The sequence below is a fragment of the Poecile atricapillus genome, chromosome 10, assembly GCF_030490865.1.
Source record: "Poecile atricapillus isolate bPoeAtr1 chromosome 10, bPoeAtr1.hap1, whole genome shotgun sequence".
Lineage (NCBI taxonomy): Eukaryota > Metazoa > Chordata > Aves > Passeriformes > Paridae > Poecile > Poecile atricapillus.
Genome location: NC_081258.1, coordinates 15,598,915 through 15,616,825, shown reverse-complemented (window position 1 = coordinate 15,616,825; position 17,911 = coordinate 15,598,915). Strand labels below are relative to the sequence as shown.

The following is a 17,911-nucleotide window of genomic DNA, read 5'->3' as shown; positions in this document are numbered from 1 at the left end:
CTCTGGTAGAGTTCCCAGGGCTGATGGAAGTCGCAGCCAAGGTTGCTGAGGTATGTGTGGCTTGCAGTGCCTTTAACACTGCTCTCCATGTGTTTCTAAGATGATACTTCATGTATGTGTGTATATATATTGTAATAACACATCCCGCTCTTCTGTGTGAGTGTCAAATGGTTTTGCTTTACTAATAAATTTATAGTTATTTATACCTTCCTGTGGGTGTGTAAGATTTCTGGAGCAGAGACCACATGCCAAGCACTGCCTCTTCATCTGTCTTTGTGTTCTGTCTCGCTCTGCTAGTTTTTTTTTTTCATGTTTTCTTTCTTTCCCCGAACTTTTTTGAAATAGAATTGATGGTTCATCTTCCTGGTATCCAGAAGATGCAGAGGGTATGAGCAGGCTCCCAGGGGCCGAAAGCAAACACAAGCAGAGTATGCTGAGAGGTTTTCCCCCTTGCTAGAATTGAAATGATCCCTCCCCAGGGCAAAACTTCTCCCTGGGAGCTACAGGGCAGGAGCAGGCAGGAGTCTCTTCCTGCCAGAAAGGAGCAGCTGTTCAGGGGGCAGAAGCTGCTGCATGTTGTGCTCTGGGGATCCCAGCCCCACATACAACTGTTCAAGCTTTTCCTGAGGGTTTGTTTTGCATCCCCCATCCTGGGATAGCAAGAGGAAAGGCTGCTACAGAGGTGCAGGGACCAGGCAGGATGGCTACTTGTTGCCCACCAGGATGGAGACACCCATGGAGGCAGGGAAAGAGGAGCTGGGTCAGGGAGCTCCAGTGCTGCTCCGAGGAGCTCTGGATGTACAGAAACAGGCTGGACATGGAGCAGAGAAGCCGTGCTGGTACCTGGATTCCAGGGTATCACTGTGGCCAAGATTAGGGGCAGTGGGAAAGGCTGGCAGTCATGCAGGGCTGGAGGTAAACGGATCAAGCAGCAATTGGCAGGCTCAGCAAGGAGAGGCTTAGCTCAACCCAGCACAGATTTGCTCTCGTTGCTCTGGAGCTGGGGCAGAGCTGTGGGTGGAGCACCCTCAGCACATCACCTTGTGTCACCCCACGGGGTTTCAGCAGCTCCACTGCTGCTCCTCTGCACATCCCTGCACCCACCTGTGCATGGGTGAGATGACTGCGTTCCCCACAGCACTGCCGGTGAGTGCCTGGGGTAGCTTTGGTGGCTCCAGGGATTTTCAAACCTGCTTGATTTTGGGGTTTTTTTTTGCAGCCCCCTGCACCAAAGCCAGGCTGGCTGCTGGAAGCCTGGGCACTCAGGACAGCTGGGTGCCAGTAATCCCATTTGCAGGCAGCACAGGGCTAATCCTCGCAGAGCGCTGAGCGGATTGAGCTGGGTTTGGGGGCTCAGTGGCGAGCTGCAGTGGCTGAGAGAGCCCACACATCGCAGGGGTGGCTTCCCAGGGAGGCAGTGGTGAGCCTGGCAGGGGTAAGTTGCAGTGATGGAGGTGAGGGAGAAGGCTGGGATTTTTGCAGGACCACCTCTGCACATCACGGGGGGGTTTGGTGATCCGAAAGAGAGTCAGAGGATGAGCTGTGCCGGTCCATGGGGAGTGATGCTGCAAGGACTGGGTAATGTGGAGGTTTGATCAGCTGCTGGGGGAGAAGGAAAGGCTGTGGTGCTTCCTGCTCCAAATGAGACCATGGATCCGTGCCCTTCTTGCTCTTAGAAATGAGACTAAAGCCCTTTGCTGGCTGGCAAAAGGAGCTGCCACAACAGGTGGTGGCACCGCTGGGTGCCTGCAATGCAGCAGGCTGCATAAGACTGCCAACTCTTTCGTATCATTGAAGGCAAATCCTGGCCACTTATTCCTGTTTCTTTCAGCAGCTAGTTTTGTGGAGACCCGCAAATGTTTCTGCCCACTTCTTGTTCCGATTTGGCAGAGGAACAGCCTCTGCCCTCCAATTTTTTTCTCAGACCAAGGACAGGTGTATGGTCCAGGCTTTTACAGCTGCACAAGCTCATGTCAAGGGAGGAGGAACCCTTGGCTGACAAGGGGGACTTGCTGCAGTCTCAGGGGGCTTTCTCCATGATTGTTTGGTCTCAGTCATGTACATGGACCCTGGGCTTCTTTGGGACCTGTGAGAGTGCCAAAGCATGGGTGGAAATGTCTCTGCTGCACGGCACTGGCAGCTTTTCCTTGCTGTTCCCAGGGCATTCACAGCTCCTAAATCCCTTATACCCAGTGAGAGATACAAGGTAATTTAATTGGTTCCTGGTTGTCAGGCCTGTCGGGAGGTGTTTTACAGCCCCTCTGTCCAGCTGTGGGATGTGGGGGTCTCTGGGAGAGCTGACCCTGCCCATAGTGTGCTGGGGGCTGGAAGTGCTGTGTGGAGCGATGCTGTGGCTGCATCCAAACCCGGCTCCTGGCCTTGCTGAGGTGCAGGCAAGCGAACGGCTGAGGACACACATCACCCTTCCTGCAAACCCCAGGCCAGATTTAAGGAGCCAGGCTTTGGAGAGCCCCCAGTGAGCCATCACAAGGGAACTGAAGATGTCCTGCATGCCTGAAAGCTGCATGAGGGGTTAATTCAAAGAGCCCAGTGCTGAGCAGCTTCCAGCCTCTACCTGCTGCATGTGGGACTGGGAATCATGTGTGTAACTGGGATTGAAACTCCAGTGCAGTCTCCTGGCTGGGCTGGAAGGAGCTCAGGGATCTGCTTTCTTTTGCCCTTCTCAGGTGTCACCTGAGGGCTGTCTGAGGTGCTCCTGAGCCCTTCATTGAGCAGAGTGAGGAATCTTTAGAGGGGCATTTTGGGCAGAGCGCAGCCCTTCAGAGGGGCAACAGCAAGTGACACCCCAGTTTGAGCTGGATGAGAGCCTTGTTCAGTTCAGCTCTTGTTCTCTTGTTCAGTACCTAAGAATGGGAATGTGCAGCATCACTTGGCTCGCTGGTGCTGTATCCCAGCCTGGACCTGCTTCACAGAGGGAAGGAAGGGACCCAAAAAGACCAAGCAGCCAGAGCTTGGACAGCTGAATCCCTGCTCTACAACATCTTACTTTTACCTACCCTATCAACATAGCAGCCAGTGCTGGATGCCTTTACTGCCCTTGCCAGAGCCCCCAGCAGGTACCTGCCCCAGCAGCCACCATGTCCCTGGGATGTGGCTGAAAGGTGGTGGAGCAGAGTTGTTTTAGGAGCAGAAAGAGGGGATATGTTTTTAATGAACTTCCTCATTAAAAAAATTCTGTTCAAATTACTGTTCAGCTTCCTTCCAATGAGAAATGATGGGGAGAGTAGAGGACCCTGAGCAGAGCATCACAACTTCTGTGATCTATCTGCAATGGCCTCCTAGTCAGGACAGGTTGTGAAAATAAAACATCTAACTGAGGAGCTACCTTTAGGAAAAGCAAGTCTAACTGAGATGGTGAGAATAAAATAGAGTGAGTAGTTTGCTCACAGTAGCAGTGAGGGATGAGGAGCTGAGCTGGGTTTGCTCTGGCTGTGCTGCAGTGCCGTTTTTCCCAAGCAGGACGTGGAAACAGAAGGACACCAAGGACCTGTTTGGGCTGCTCAGGAGACAGCGTGAACAGCTGGTGCAGCTGCTATTCCCTGGGCAGTGTGCATCCCTGCTGCTGGGCTCTTGCCAGCTGGAGACCCCTCGGCACTGCCCGCAGCCAGCGGGATGATGGGCTGGATTGACCGGGTGGTGCCCCAGCCCCCAGTGCCCCACGTGGCAGAGGAGACCCCTGTGCGGGAGCTGGAGCCAGCTAAGGTGAGCAGGGAGCCAGCTTGGGGATGATGGGGACACCATGAGCATGATGAGAGGTGCCTGGTGCCTCTGCATCCATCCCCTGTGGCACCCAGGGATGCTCCACAGCATCCCCAGGAGGGATGGGGGCCAGGATGCACTCCTACTCTGAGCTGCTGGGAAGCAGCAGGAGGATGGGGAGTCCCTGGGGTTTGCAGCCACCTTTGAACAGGGACAGTGTCCCCCGTGCCTCATTCTCTGACACCTTCTACCTTTTGCCCTGAAGGCACCAACAGGAAAGGCCAGTGGTCCCACAGATGTTGCTGACCGGGCACGCACTGAGGGTAAGCCCCACGCTGGCTCAGGCTGCACATCATTGTTCCTGTACCCACCTGTCCCACTCCAGCCTGGCCTCCTGGGGGCTGCCAGAGAGGTGATAGGAGATTGTCTTGTTTTCCCCTGCTGCCATTGAAGAAACGGAAAAGAAAGTGACCTTTGTGGTCTCTGAGGACTCGAGTTCTGTGTTTGACAGGTACAGCTCCTGCACCCTTTGTGCAACATGATTTGATTGGGATTTTGCTTTTCGGGGGTGGGGGCTGGATGCCTTGGATGGTGTTCCCAGCTTGACTCACACCCTTCCCTGGCAGTGTGGGGAGTAGTGTGCTCTCCTGGCTCTCCTATGGGCTGGAGAAGGTGATTCCCCAGCCAGCCCCAGCCCCAGGGCTGCAGGCACTCGGGAAGAGCTTCGAGACAAGCGTCGACATTGCTGATGAGGTAGGAGACAGATCTGGGAAATGGCTTGGTGTATTTGAGCTTCTACCTCTTTTTACCTTTTCTTCTTTTTTCCTTCTTATCACCCTCCCAGTGCTAACTGGGAGCACTAAACCCTCCCTGCGTGGGTTTCTGCCCTCATCCATCCCTGGAAAGGGCAGGTTTCCCTTCCCACTCAGCGGGATGATCCCTCTCTTGGGCTGTCAGGTTTTCAGACAATCTGTTCGGCTTTTCAGACAGAGGTCCAGGTCCTTGGGGATGAGGACGACGATGGTCTGGGTAAGGAGAGCAGGGAGTTGGTAGTTTGCAGCATTCTGGACTCCCACATCCCACCTCCCCGACTGCTGATGCCAGCACTATTGTCCCCTTGTGCTGGCTGATGGGGGGACCTGAAGCTGCCAGCAGTGCAGATTCCCCACGCCCACAGCTGTGCTCTCCTTGCAGAGATAACTCCCTTCGATCCCGAGGAGGACGTCTCCGAGGGCGAAGCGGAGCCCAGCCCGCAGGAGTGGTGGGTGCCCCGCCAGGTTTGGGGGGATGCGGGAGGGCAGGAGGGCGCAGGATGAGCTCCCTGAGCCCGGTGCTCTCCCTCAGGGCAGGAAACCGGGTCCTCAGCTGGCTGTCACAGGGCTTCGAGAGGATTTTGCCGCAGCCAGAGGGGATGAAAAAGCTGGAGGTGAGCACTGCCCAGCTCAGGAAGAATTGGGGCTACCGGGTAGAGATGAGAGTGAGGCGAGCTCTCTGCCTTCACCCTCCTGCACACCCCAGCTGGGACCTTGGGGAGGAAAACCCCAAGGGAATTCAGCAGAGCAAAAAGAGACCTCTGGGTGCCCCCCCGGTGTTCCTCAACCCTGCTGCAGGGAGGACCCTTCATTTGGGACTGACCCGCTGGTGTCAACAGCGCTGGTGTCTGGGTTAAATGGTTATTGTCATGGCAATGGGGCTGAAACCACAGCGGGCATGGTTGGGTGTGTGGGGCTGGGATGTGGCTCCTCTTGCGGTGGGGGCATGTCCACCTGGGGTGGCCTGAGGCCTCAGGCAGTGCTTTGCCACGTCCATCCGTCCTTCTGTCCCTCCGCAGACAGAGCCGAAGGAGAAGAGCGAAGGAGCGGTGGAAGGTGAGCGATCCGATCCCCCCGGTGCCCTGAGCCCGGCTGTGGGCAGCGCTGGCACTGCCCCTCGGCTCCATGCCCAGGATACCCACTGTACCGGGAGTGGTGGGGACACAGCTGCCAGGGGTGGGGACACAGCTCCCAGGGGTGGGGACACAGGTCCTGCCACCACGGCACAGCCCCTACACAGCTCCTGTCCCCAGAGTGTCCATGCCCTCGTCCAGGCAGGGCCAGGGCAGCCCCTGAGGCCTGTCCCTCTGCGGGACCTGACTCTTCCTGCTCCACTTCCCAACAATTTTTGACTGCTCCATTGCCTATCCTCCTCCTTCTTTGGAATAAACCTGAGCAGACGCTAAAGGGACTAAAACCCAGGAGAAATCCAAATGCAGTGCTCCAGCCGAGGAGAAGGCAGCAGCAGCCAAGGGGCAGCCGCAGCCCGTGGCCACCCCCAGCCCTCGGCCCGCGGCTGTGGACGGCAGCAGGTAACCCCAGTGGCACCTTCTGCCGGGCTCTGGTGGCCAGAGGAACGGCTGGTGCTGGAGCAAAGGCTCTGGCTGCCGGTTCTAACTGCGGTTTCTTGTCTCCAGGATGTTCAGCTGGTTTGTCCAGGGGCTGGAGAAGGTGATGCCGCAGCCGGTGACCAGGGAGAAGCAGGACACGCAGGTATGCTGTCTGATGGACAGGAAAAGAGCACGGGAACACCACATCCCTGACGAGCAGGGCGTCCCCTGCCACGCAGATGCCACTAGATCAGTGCTGGGACCTGCTGTGCTTTGGGTTGTCACCAAGTTCTGTCAAGGGAACAAGTCCCTGTGACCTGCTTAGCTGATGAAAGCCAGTGTTTGGCTTCTAAGCAGCCAAAGATCCCATAGCATGCATTTTTTTCACTGTTTCCTTGCCTTTTTGTGCAGCACTGGCTGTTGTCCAGGCTCTGGCATCTCATGCAGGTGTGGTCCCAGCTCTAAGGAGAGGTAGCAGCAGCTTTACACAGCTCTCCTTTGCTTCCCTGGCCCCCAGACAAACTCACTTAAGTGTTTCTGCCCTGTACCACCTGTATGAGTGTGGGGATGCTTGTCCCCATGGCCAAGCCATCCAGCTTGCCACAAAAACAGGGTATTTAGGGTAAAGGAACATCTTTACTGAAAATGGGGCATCAAGGGTAAAAATCGAGGGTTCCTGAAAATGAGCAATGTCTCATGGTCCCCTTCTTCTCTTGACAGGGAGTGGCCACAGCAACCTCGAGTCCTGTGGAACAAAGTAAGTGGTGGCTCCATTTCTTCTTGATGGTTTGACTGCCAAGCTCGTTATTGGCTTGGTTTGCTGGGAAGAGGGGTCACTGGCACCTCTTTTCTCCTGGTCTGCCCTGGGTGCCAGCTCGGGAGCCCCTGGAATCCCCCAGGGACTTGCTGACAATTGAGAAGAGTGAGCTGTTTCTGAGCTTGGTAAAACTCAGGCTGAGGGAGTTTCCAAGTGCACATCCTCAGGTCCTGGGTTTTGAGGTTAGTGCTGATATCAAAGTCTGTCCTGAGCTGTGCTGGAGCTGGAGGGATTTGACCAAAGAATTACAAGGGAATTCAAACCTGCTGCTTTCTTTCCCTCCTTTGGTGTTTGCCAAGCCTGGTGTGAGATGTCTAGGAAGGTACCCCAGGAAAACAAAATGCTGGGATTAGATGTCTTAGAATGGAGTCTGCATGATTGCAGGGTTCACACTGCTGTGTGCCTGTGGAGGGGATTGAGCACCAGCTCTGTGGGCAGGCGGGCTTTGCTCCCCACTGCAGCCACTTTGGGGGATGCTGGACAAAATAGAGAGCCCCAGCTGCCTCTGTGGATGGTCTGGGCAGGGTTACACACCCTTGTGCAAGTGCTGTCCCTTGAAAAGAGTGGCTGTCTGAGCTGTGATGGGAGCAGGGATCTGTTGAGGTGCATGGAAAATGCAGACCCCCCAGGGATATGCTGGAAAGTTGCTCCTGCAGGCCAACAGCCCCTTGGCAGAACCTCAGAGAGGGAAATCCTGGGGGAAGGACATTTCTCCATGTGTTGGTACAAACTGGAGGCCTGTGTGCTGCCATGAACCTCAGAAAGAGGCAAAGCCAGGGATGCTGCTGCATGTGCTGGGTGAACACAGCCTTGGTGCCCAGCTGGCTTTGGTGCCTTGAGGCATCTCCAGGTCACTTAACCTGCCCAAGGAAGGGAATGATTGGGTCAAGCAAGAGATCTGCCCTGGCACCAAACTGCCAGCACACTCATTAATGTTTTCCTTCTCCTTTTGTTTCAGGGGGCAAAGGGGCTTAGCGCCTCTGAAACAAACGGAAAACGAAGACCATGGCAAACCAGCCCTTCCCACACCCAAAAGAGACCAGCCTGAGGAGAAAGCACAGCTGGGGAGGAAAAGCAAAGGGGAATCTGCAAATGGTCTCTAGCTCCTTCCCAGCTGGGGCAGTGGGAAGCCATTGCTGGCACAGGGACCTGGTCCCAGGGCTGTCCCACTTGGCTCCCTCTTTGCTCTGGGAATTGGAGCTACTGGTTTTGCAGGATGATATCTATGAGATGGGAGCTGTAATTTACAGGATGGTAGAAAAGCATCACTCAGGACACCTCGGTGGCAGAAAGCCTCCTGCTGCAATCTCTCAGCACTCCTGGCCCTCTCAATGCCCCCACAACATCTGAATATTCACCCCGAGACTCCCAGCTGAAATCTCCAGGCTCCTTTGAATCAACTTCTGCCTCTGAGGTGTAACATTATAAATCTCTTGAAGCTCTTGTCAGCTCCTTGTTGCTTTTCTTCCATAACTGAGTGTTTCCTCCCAGCAAGAGGAAAGGGCTCTGATTTGCAGCAGCAGATCAGGTGTGTGAGGTTAATCTCTAGGTGAATATGTAGGAGTTAATGATTAAATATATTTGCCCAGGCTCTTCTAAGAGAACTTACCCCAAACTCTCCTTACCCCCAACTATGGCTGCTCCCTCCTGAAGCTCACAGCTGCGTGGATGCAGCAGTAACTGCAGCAGCAGGAATGTCCCAGCAGGGAGGGGATTCCAGGGGCTGTTTCCAGCCCAGAGGTTGCAGGCAGGCATGGCCAGTGCAGGCACACTGGGCTCAGGGGGGTGGAAGCCCCCACGCTCCAGGTTTTGGATACAGACCTTGGAATAGCAGACTGGGTTGTGAGGGACCTTTGAAGTTGATCTGGTCCAGCTTCCCTTTCCTGAGCAGGGACACACTGGGAGATCTTAACCTGGCCTTGAACACTTCCAGGGATGGGGCAACCACAGTACACTATTCCTTACTTATGTCCAATATGAATGTCCCCTCTTTCAGTTTAAAACTGTTGTTTCTCATCCTTACAGACCTTGGTAAAAAGTATTTTTCCGTATTTTGAATAAGCCCCCTGATGTATTGACAGGCCAGGTTAAGATCTCCCACCATTGCATCTCTTTAGGACCATCCAGGCAACTGTAACAATGAGTTGTGAGCCAAGAGACCACCCTGAGATCCATCCCCTGTGTTTATATTGCATCTTGCTGGTACCAGGACACAGTCTTAGTATTTACATCATTTTCATATAATGTATCCAAAAGCCATGGTGTGCTTTAAAAGCCATTTCCCTGATTGCTGCCCCATGTTTTTATTAATGGAGATCCAGAGGGAATGGGCTAAAGACATTGTGGACACCATGGGGTGGGTAAATAAGCCACAGATATGACACTGCATGGGTTTCCTGCCTTTCTGTAGCTCAGTTTGCACGTTTCCTATTAGCTTTGTTGTGGATATGTAAGTTTTGCTGTCAGGCAGACCTCAAAATAAACTGGTTTTACAGTAAGCGGATGTGCTTCCTCCTCCTGTTTCTCTGGTGTGAGCCTGACATGGTAGGATGGGAACCCCTGGGACACAGAGAGGGCTCATCATGGGTCAGACTCCCCACTCTGCAGCTGGCCTACAGCCCCCAGTAGCCTGCTGTGGGTTTTTCCCCAGTGATGCTGGGAAGTGACAAGGGGTGTGGGATGCTCCTTTCCTGGGAGAGTGCTCAGAGAGGCCAGGACACGGTGCTCGAGTGTTGTGATGTGGGCTCTGGGTTGGATCTTGCAGACCCAGGGCCCTTGGGCTGTGCAAGGACAACAATTCCCTGGGGGTTCACAAGGGGAAAGGCTTTGGGCTCTTCCAGATTGCAAGGAAAGACAAAACATGGCCTGGAGGTGGGCCAGGTCACTGCTGATGGAGGTGGCTACCTGTGCTGGGAAGCCAGCACTCACATGTGTGCAGAGGATTAGAGCTCTCATAGAATCACAGAATGGTTTGGGTTGGAAGGGCCCTTAAAGCTAAACCCCCCTGCTATGGACAGGGACATTTTCCACTAGACCAGGTTGCTCAAGGCCTTCATGGGGTTTTGGCTGTGCTTGGTGCAAAATGGTGAATTTCCTTCTTCCTCCTGGCAAAGGGGCCCAAGGCACCCGTGCAGCGCAGCTCAGGGGCAGCAGGGCTGCCCAGCTCTGCAGGCTGAGAGTTGCTTCAGCACTGCCCCATCGAGCCAAGGAAACCTGGGATCTGCCCTAACCCAGCCTCTTGAGAATGTGCTACTGTCACTCCATCACCCCCCTTTCCCCATTCCTGTTTCAGTTCATGTAGCCCCTGGGGAACAGGAGGAAACTCATCTTGTCCTGGAAGAGATTGATGATGGCCAGATTAACGAAGAGGTGGCGGCCTGGGCTCACAGGGCTGAGCTGGAGGCAGATGCTCATTCCCTTCCCACCATACAGGAGGAACCTCAGGAAGAGGAAAACAGGTAGGGGAAGGGAGATGCTGTTGGTGGGCAGGTCTGTGTGTTCTCCAGTCCCCAGTGTGGTGGCCATGGGTGGGGACAAGCCTGTCCCTGGGCATCCATCCTTGCAAGTGCTGGCAGTGGAGCTGCCTGTTTCCAAAATGGGGGGCATCCCCCAGTAGGATCCAAAAGCTGCTTGATCAAATGTCTTTTTCTTCTGGTGTCTCGATTTTGGTCAGGGCAGGCAGTGGCAGAGCCATGAGAGCAATGGACAAGGACAGGTGAAGGAGGCTCTGCTTAAGCTCCTGTGAGCAGATTTTGGCCCCAAGGCAAGAGGCCTTGGACCTTGTTCCCAGCACTCGTGCATGCAGCTCTAATGGCATTCAGAAATGCAAGTTGTCTCTGTATAATTCACCCTTACTTCTGCCAAAAGAAACCCCTGCTGGGGTCTTCTCAATGGCTTGGCAGAGTGTCCAGAGCCAGGAGTGAGCTGTGCTGCAGCAGGGGGATGAGAGGGGCCCATGCATGCTCACAGAGGCTTTCTGAGCCCTCCAAAATGCTCCCTGAGCCCAGCAGAGCTGGGTGAGCACAGCATTTCCCCTCTCCCACACGGGTAGTGCTGGGCCTCACTCAGCACAGGGGATGCCCTGAGCCAGGCTGGCTCAGCAGAGCTCCCCTCTGCTCGCTCAGAACCCGCGGGATGTGCAGGGCTCCCCGCGCCAGCCTCACACCCCTCGGAGGGTTTCACATAATGGGCTTCTCCTTTCCAGACTGTGCTTGGGCTCCCCAAACGTGACCAAGGGGGAAGAGGAAAAGGAGGAAAAGGAGAAGAAAGAGGAAGAGGAGATGAAGCAAGAGGAGGAAAACAGGAAAAAGGAGGAAGAGGAGAGGAAGAAAGAGGAGGAAGACAGAAAAAAGGAGGAAGAGGAGAGGAAGAAAGAGGAGGACAGGAAAAAGGAGGAAGAGGAGAAGAAGATGAAGGAGGAAGAGGACAGTAAAAAAGAGGAAGAGGGCAAGAAAAATGACGAGGAAGAGGAGAGGAAGAAGAAGGAAGAGGAGAGGAAGCAAGAGGAGGAAGACAGGAAAAAGGAGGAAGAGGAGAGGAAGATGGAGGAGGAGGAGAGGAAACAAGAGGTGGAGGAGGAAAGGAAAAAAGAGGAGGAGGAGAGGGAGGAAGGGGAGAGGAAGCAAGAGGAGGAAGAGGACAGGAAAAAGGAGGAAGAGGAGAGGAAGAAAAAGGAGGAGGAGAGTAAAAAAGAGGAAGATGAGAGGAAGAAAGAGGAGGAGAAAAGTAAGATAGAGGAGGAGAGGAAGAAAGAGGAAGAGGAGAGGAAGAAAGAGGAGGAGGACAGGAAGAAAGAGGAGGACAGGAAGAAAGAGAAAGAGGAGAAGAGGAAGAAAGAGGAGAAGAGGAAGAAGGAAGAGAAGAGGAAGAAAGAGAAGGAGAAGAAAAAAGAGAAGGAGAAGAAAGAGGAAAAGAGGAAAGAGGAAGATAAGAAAGACGAGGAGCAGGAAGAGAGTGCAGAGTGAGTGGCTCCCGTTGCATTTATGTCTTTGTTGGAAATGAGCGTGATTGCAGCTTTTGTCTCAATTGCGTTCACCAGCTGGAGAGGCTGACAGAGCCCCGGCAGAGCCGAGCTGCCAGAGGGATGGGGTGCGGGAGGGATCCGGCTCAGCCCGGGGCTCGCTGCTGACGCGGCCGCTGGGGACAGGCGAGTGGCCTCCGGTGACAGGCGAGTGGCCCCTGGGGACAGGCGAGTGGCCCCCGGTGACAGGCGAGTGGCCCCGGTGACAGGCGAGTGGCCCCCGGTGACAGGCGAGTGGCCCCGGGGACAGGCGAGTGGCCCCTGGTGACAGGCGAGTGGTCCCTGGGGACAGGCGAGTGGCCCCTGGGGACAGGCGAGTGGCCCCGGTGACACGGGCTGGCTCCGTGGCAACCGCGGCTCCTCCCGGGGCTCGCCGGGGGCGGGAGCAGAGCCTCGGGAGATGGGCTCTGCTGTTTACACCGTGCCCATTAATTCAGGGCACTCGCCATTGGTTTGGGTGTTCCAGAGCTGAATGGAAAGACAGGATTATGTGTTGTGTCTGCAGATGCTGCTTCATACAAGTAGGTACAATTTGACATTTTTTCCTGTTGTAGAAAATAGGCGAGTTCTTGTCAGCTGTGGGAGGTGGTGACTTTGGTCTAGGTGGTATTGGGAGACATCTTTCTGCTCAGATTAGTAGTTTGCTCTGATTTCACATGAGATAAATATTTAGGGATGTATTACCTAGCACTACAATATTATTCTGTGTTAATTCCCATAAAGTAGCTAGATTTTCAGGAAGAAGCTGAAAACATGATTACTCAGTGTCAAACCCATATGTTTGTATTTCATCAAAATCTGTTCCTGGAGCTTCCCTATAGAAACTTGAGCTTCAGTTGTGGGGGGAATAAGATGCTACTTCATCCTTCAATGTGTTTATTTATTGGGAAAAGAGAGAGAGACCAACAGGTTTTTCTAGTTTAGGATGGAAAGATTTATGATCACATTTGAAGGGAGCATAATTTAAAATATTAAGGGGGGAAAAATATTAAAAATAACAAAACAAATATTTTAATGCATTTATCTGTCTTAAAATTCTTCTCATTATTCCAAATCGCTTCCTATCATTTCTTGCCAGGAAATATCAAATCAAGTGATAAATGCACAGAGCAACATTTGAGGTGCTTTTATTTCAGTTATGAAGTTATATTAAGGCAATAAAATCAATCTTAAGAGCCCCTTTGTCAGAATGGTGGAGCTGAGGTCTGTGCTTGCTGCTGAAGGAAAATGAGAATGATGTGTCCTAGTGGTGTCTTGCACAAGCAAACGTGGGATTTGAATAGTGCTTGTGGGAAAGCCTTGCCTGGAAATTAGCTTTCTGCTTTTTATTTGGCCCATTTTAATTATATGAGAAGTTATTATGCACAGGAGGAGAAACATTCTGCCTGGATCTTTCTGCCTCTGCAATTTTTGCTTATGCACATGCCATGCCCTGTTTTGTTTATGTGCCTCTCACCTGGTTGCCCAGGCAGTATTTTTTTCTCTCCCTTGCAGACCCCTGCTGCAGCCACCTTGTCTCCCTGCTGATAAGGCTGTGGATGAAGCCTGCCTTGCCGAGGAGGCCCTCAGGGTTGAGCAGCTGGAAGAAGTTGAGATAAGTAATCTCCAAGGTGCTCTTGTGCAGGTACGGCGTGGCGCCCTGCTTGGGCTGCGGTCTGCAATGAGCTCTTGCTGCCCTGCAAGTGCTGGGGGCTCAGAGCTTCTCGAGGGGATGCAGTGCCCTGGAGGAGCAGACTGGGCTGGGCACTGCACATTTCCTCCCAAGATATCCCCATCCCTGAAGCTGGGGCAGCAGAAGTAGCTGTAGATGCAGGGAGGGCTCATTTCACCCCACAAGTGGGCACTGAAGAACAAGCTGAGAGTCTGGCGAGTAGGAGGGATATGGGGCATCCAGTCAAGCTGCAAAGTCTGCTCTTTTACTGACAGAATGGGCTTTTTCTCCTTAAAATTGCTTTTTTTATTTTTATTTTGAAGGTGGAAGAGGAGACAGCTGAAGCTGGTGAAACCGATGCTGAAGGTACAACCCGTAGCAGTATGATGCCAAACAGGGACGAGGTGAAGCAGGGGATGCAGTGCCTGGTGGGGGGAGAATCGAGCTTCTCCTTTCCTGTCAGGGAGCAGGCAGTGACTTCTCTGCAGCGTGGGCCTGCAGGGGCAGTCAGGGCTTTCCACTGGGGTAAAACATCCTGTGGGCACAGCACAATGGCAATATTGGCATTGGCTGGAGCTAGCTCTGAATGTACAATGCTGTTGTTTAAGCAGTGATGTGAAATAAGGGCTTCTCCTTCAGCTGGAGAATGTGAATGGATAAAAAGTATTTTCTCTACCACTTTTCTCCATTTGGGAAATAACCAGTGATTGGTAATGAAGTGAGTTCCCATTGCAGCCTGACTGAGCAAAGGCACATCCTGGCAGAACTCCACTGACATCAGGAAGTTGCACAGGGAGTGGCTTGGTCTCACCCCTGAGATTCTCTGCATGCAGCCCTTGCAGAGGGGCAATGATTGTGCTGTGATCTTACACAAGAAAATGCTGATTTGTCAGGAACTGCAGTGATAGGACAAGGAGTAATGTGTACAAATTGAAAGGGGGAATTTAGGTGAGATTATTAGGAAGAAATTCTACACAGTGAGGGTGGTGAGATACTGGAACATGTTGCCCAGGGAGGTTGTGGATGCCCCAACCCTGGCAGTGCCCAAAGCCAGGCTGGATAAGGCCTTGAGCAACCTGGAGTAGTGGGAGGTGTCCCTGTCCATGGGACACAATCTTTAAAGTCCTTTCTAACCCTTAACCTTCCACAATTTCATGAAAAACACGTGTTAGGATGCCCACCACTGCAGCCATGTGCTACCAACCCCTGTGAGCAGCAGGCAGCCCCAAAGCCCCGTCAGCCCCGTGTTTGTGCCACGACACAACCCTCCCATCTCAAACCACTCTGTGTTTTATTGCAGCTTCAGATGCCTTGTCCTTTGCTTGAAGCACCTAGCAGGCTCCTAGCAGCATGGCCAGGCGGGCCTGGGACGTCGAGCTAGACCGGCTGGTGCATGCCCAGGCTCTGGCTGGCAGGAACCGCTCCCCTCCCGGCCGTGGGGCTCTAGAGCAGCTCCCCAATGTCCCCAGCTACCGAGCCAGCGCTGCCGCCCGCACCCCCGGCCCTGCCGCCAGCAAGCCAAAGGCTGGAGTTGTCAACCCCAATTTTTGCACTGAGGAGCAATCCCCACTAGGTATTAGAGGAGTTGGCTTTGACCTTGTGTGGTTAGAGAGGCGCGGGGTGGGGGGCATTCCTGGAGTAGTTGCTTTTTTTGTTGCTTCCTGGTGCGGGAAAGAATTAAAAAAAAAATAAAGCGCGCTTCGTGTTGCAGCACAGAGGCTGGGGAACAAAATACAAGTGTTTGTCTGCTTCTGCCTCATCACTATGTGCCTTTTTAGCTGAGCCTAGAGAGTGTTTGCCAATGCTGTGCGTTTAGAGCTGCTGAGAAAAGCTCTCCTGAAGGACTGGCAGGCAGAGGGTGCAATATCACCGCACACAGTTTTCTCTGCAGCACTTGCGCAACCGGCTCATACTAAGGGGAGAGGAAGGTGGAGGTTTGCTGTTCATGGCTTTCTGCCTTGTCTGCAGCTTTGCTTTGCTTTGTTTTTAACCAGCAAGCCAAATTCTGCTGCTTTTCCTTACATGCAACAGCACTTTAACTTTGCAACCCAAACAGGCCTTTTCTCAGGCATTTAATCAAGTCACTCTTGATCCACTAGCTTCCCATCAGTGTGAAGCAGGAGGAGGTGCATGGGGTCTTTCAGATGTGTGAAAACCTCCCACAGAAGAAATCCTGCAGGAATTCATTGTATTTTGTTAAATAGCTAAAAAAAGACATCACACTTCACAGCTGAGCAACTGTGGGGCCAGCCAAGGTAGCCCCCAGTGCCATTTCTCCTTTGGACAACTGGCATCTTTCTTTACCCACTATAAATATCCAACCTTCCTGCTTTTAGCCTTGCCTGTGGCGGGAAGCATTTATTACTTTTTCAGAAGAAAGAAGCCATAAATGCTTATTTAAATAGTGCCTTATATTATTATTTATATTATAATAGTGCCTGTATTATTTAGTGCCTAAAGCAAATACTGGTGGTGGTTCGGTGCTGTCACAATCCATGTGTTTACGTTCAGAAGAACCAGGAGAATCTCTACACCCTGGGAGGCAGGTTTGCTCCTGGAAATCCTGGGTTCCTGCATGGTTCCAGCTGGGAATCCTCATCTCCATCGTTTTCCAAACCACGGGAACCCAAAGCTCAGATGGAGTAGCTGCAATCACTGCAAGCTGGGCAAGCAGAAGGGGAGCAGATGGCAGTTCTTAGAATGCTAGAAACTGGGCAAAAAAAAAAATAAAAAAAAACATAAAGAAAAGCTCCAAATGCTTAGGAGGAAGGAGAGCCAACCAAGAAAGGAATGGAGGGAGAAGGAGAGCCCTTCCCACATGCTGCAGGGCCTGGGACAGTTCTGTGGCAGTGACAGGGTCTGGGGAGCTGTCCTGGCTGCAGGCGGGGCCCTGTGCCCTCCTCACCTGCGATTGTTGTCCTTCCCCACGGAGCAGGAAATTACCCCACCGTGGAGATCAAGGCTGTGGAGAGCCCAGGCCATGCTGTGGAGATCCATGGTACCCATGGACCGGTGCCTGCTGCCGGCGCTCCCAACCTTCTGGCGGTGCCCGGCGCAGCATCCCCCAGGTACGGCCCTGCCCAGGCGCGGTCCCCGGCTCCCCCCAAGGGTGCCAGGACAGGAACATTGATACAGCCACGTGGAGATACTCCTTCCCAGCAGATCTGGACATTTGTCTGCTGTCCACCTGTCTCTGTCGCCAAGTTCAGAGCACAGAGGGCATACGTGCCTTCATCTTGAAAATAAACAATGTTCTTCTTGTATTTTTGCTGCGAGGGTTTGCAGCATGTCCCCCCCTGGGTTCATGCTTTCAGAGGAGTGGTGGAAGCCCCATCCCTCAAAGTGTTCAAGGCCAGGTTGGATGGGGCTTGGAGCTACCTGGTCTAGTTGGAAGGTGTCCCTGCCCATAGCAGGGAACTGGACTAAAGCTGGTCTTTTAAGGTCCCTTCCAACCCAGATCATTCAGTGATTCTTTGCTTAGAGAGAGGGAGGATTAAAACTGAGCTTTAAAATTTAGGCTGGAGAAAGCTGATGTATATTTTATGTTGTGGCACTAGGTTTTTTTGAGGCTCACTCTTTCAGAGGATTCAAAATGAAAGCTAAAGTGGGACTTTTCTGTGCTGAAAACCAGGTGCTGTAGTCATTCTCACTTAATAGTTTGGATCTTTTAGTAAACAAGCTCCTGGAGGAGCAAGTAAAATGGCAAAAATGTCCACAATCCAGTCTGTCAAAGAGCTATTTAAACTGGGACAGCAGAGCCCAAGGCCTCATGTAAAATACCTGCAGTGAAAATACTTGAGAGCATTAAACATAACTGCAGTTACACGTGTGAGCATATAAACCCTTCTGCTGGATGTCCAGGGAGTGTCTCAAAACAACATTGGGTATTGTTAAAAGCAAGGAACTCCTGTTCTCCTGCATAAAGAAATAAAAATTAATTATTGTGAATCAGAAGGAAAACGCTCATGTCCTGCTGGTGTTTCCAGAGGAAGGAGACATAACTCTGCATTGAGCAGTCACCCAGTTATCTCTAAATCCCTTTTACTGGCCACAGTCTTATTTCCTCCATGGCTCTGTGAAGGATTTGAGTGTACATGGTTTAGAGAGAGTCATAAAAGACTCATTGCAAATGAGCCACACACCTAGCTGGAGCCTGGAAACAAGCTCCTGCAGATACCCAGGATACCCTGGCTGATGCCATATGGGCAGGGACCCTGTGCATCCCACGTGTTCTAGCACCTGTGGCCTCTGGCTGCAGCATTCCGAGGGCACCAAAACCACAACAAGGTTTAGGCTGGGACAGGGCTTTCCATCCCAGCTGGCTGCTCCCTGGAGGGGGCT

The 17,911-nt window shown here is 52.8% G+C and overlaps 1 protein-coding gene across 1 annotated transcript in view; it reads left to right on the top strand.

Annotated features, from left to right (window-relative positions):
* Positions 1-296: 296 nt before the first annotated feature.
* Positions 297-17,911, top strand: part of CNGB1 (cyclic nucleotide gated channel subunit beta 1) — a 30,046-nt gene continuing 12,431 nt past the window's right edge. The window contains exons 1-17 of the mRNA XM_058846403.1: positions 297-3,723; positions 3,986-4,043; positions 4,174-4,231; positions 4,347-4,473; positions 4,707-4,749; positions 4,915-4,981; positions 5,065-5,146; positions 5,552-5,588; positions 5,932-6,064; positions 6,170-6,245; positions 6,803-6,839; positions 10,192-10,357; positions 11,104-11,859; positions 12,357-12,440; positions 13,414-13,543; positions 13,894-13,936; positions 16,506-16,638. Of these exons, the coding sequence (XP_058702386.1) occupies positions 3,634-3,723; positions 3,986-4,043; positions 4,174-4,231; positions 4,347-4,473; positions 4,707-4,749; positions 4,915-4,981; positions 5,065-5,146; positions 5,552-5,588; positions 5,932-6,064; positions 6,170-6,245; positions 6,803-6,839; positions 10,192-10,357; positions 11,104-11,859; positions 12,357-12,440; positions 13,414-13,543; positions 13,894-13,936; positions 16,506-16,638 (2,120 nt within the window). The 5' untranslated portion in view covers positions 297-3,633. The remainder of the gene's footprint in view (positions 3,724-3,985; positions 4,044-4,173; positions 4,232-4,346; positions 4,474-4,706; positions 4,750-4,914; positions 4,982-5,064; positions 5,147-5,551; positions 5,589-5,931; positions 6,065-6,169; positions 6,246-6,802; positions 6,840-10,191; positions 10,358-11,103; positions 11,860-12,356; positions 12,441-13,413; positions 13,544-13,893; positions 13,937-16,505; positions 16,639-17,911) is intronic.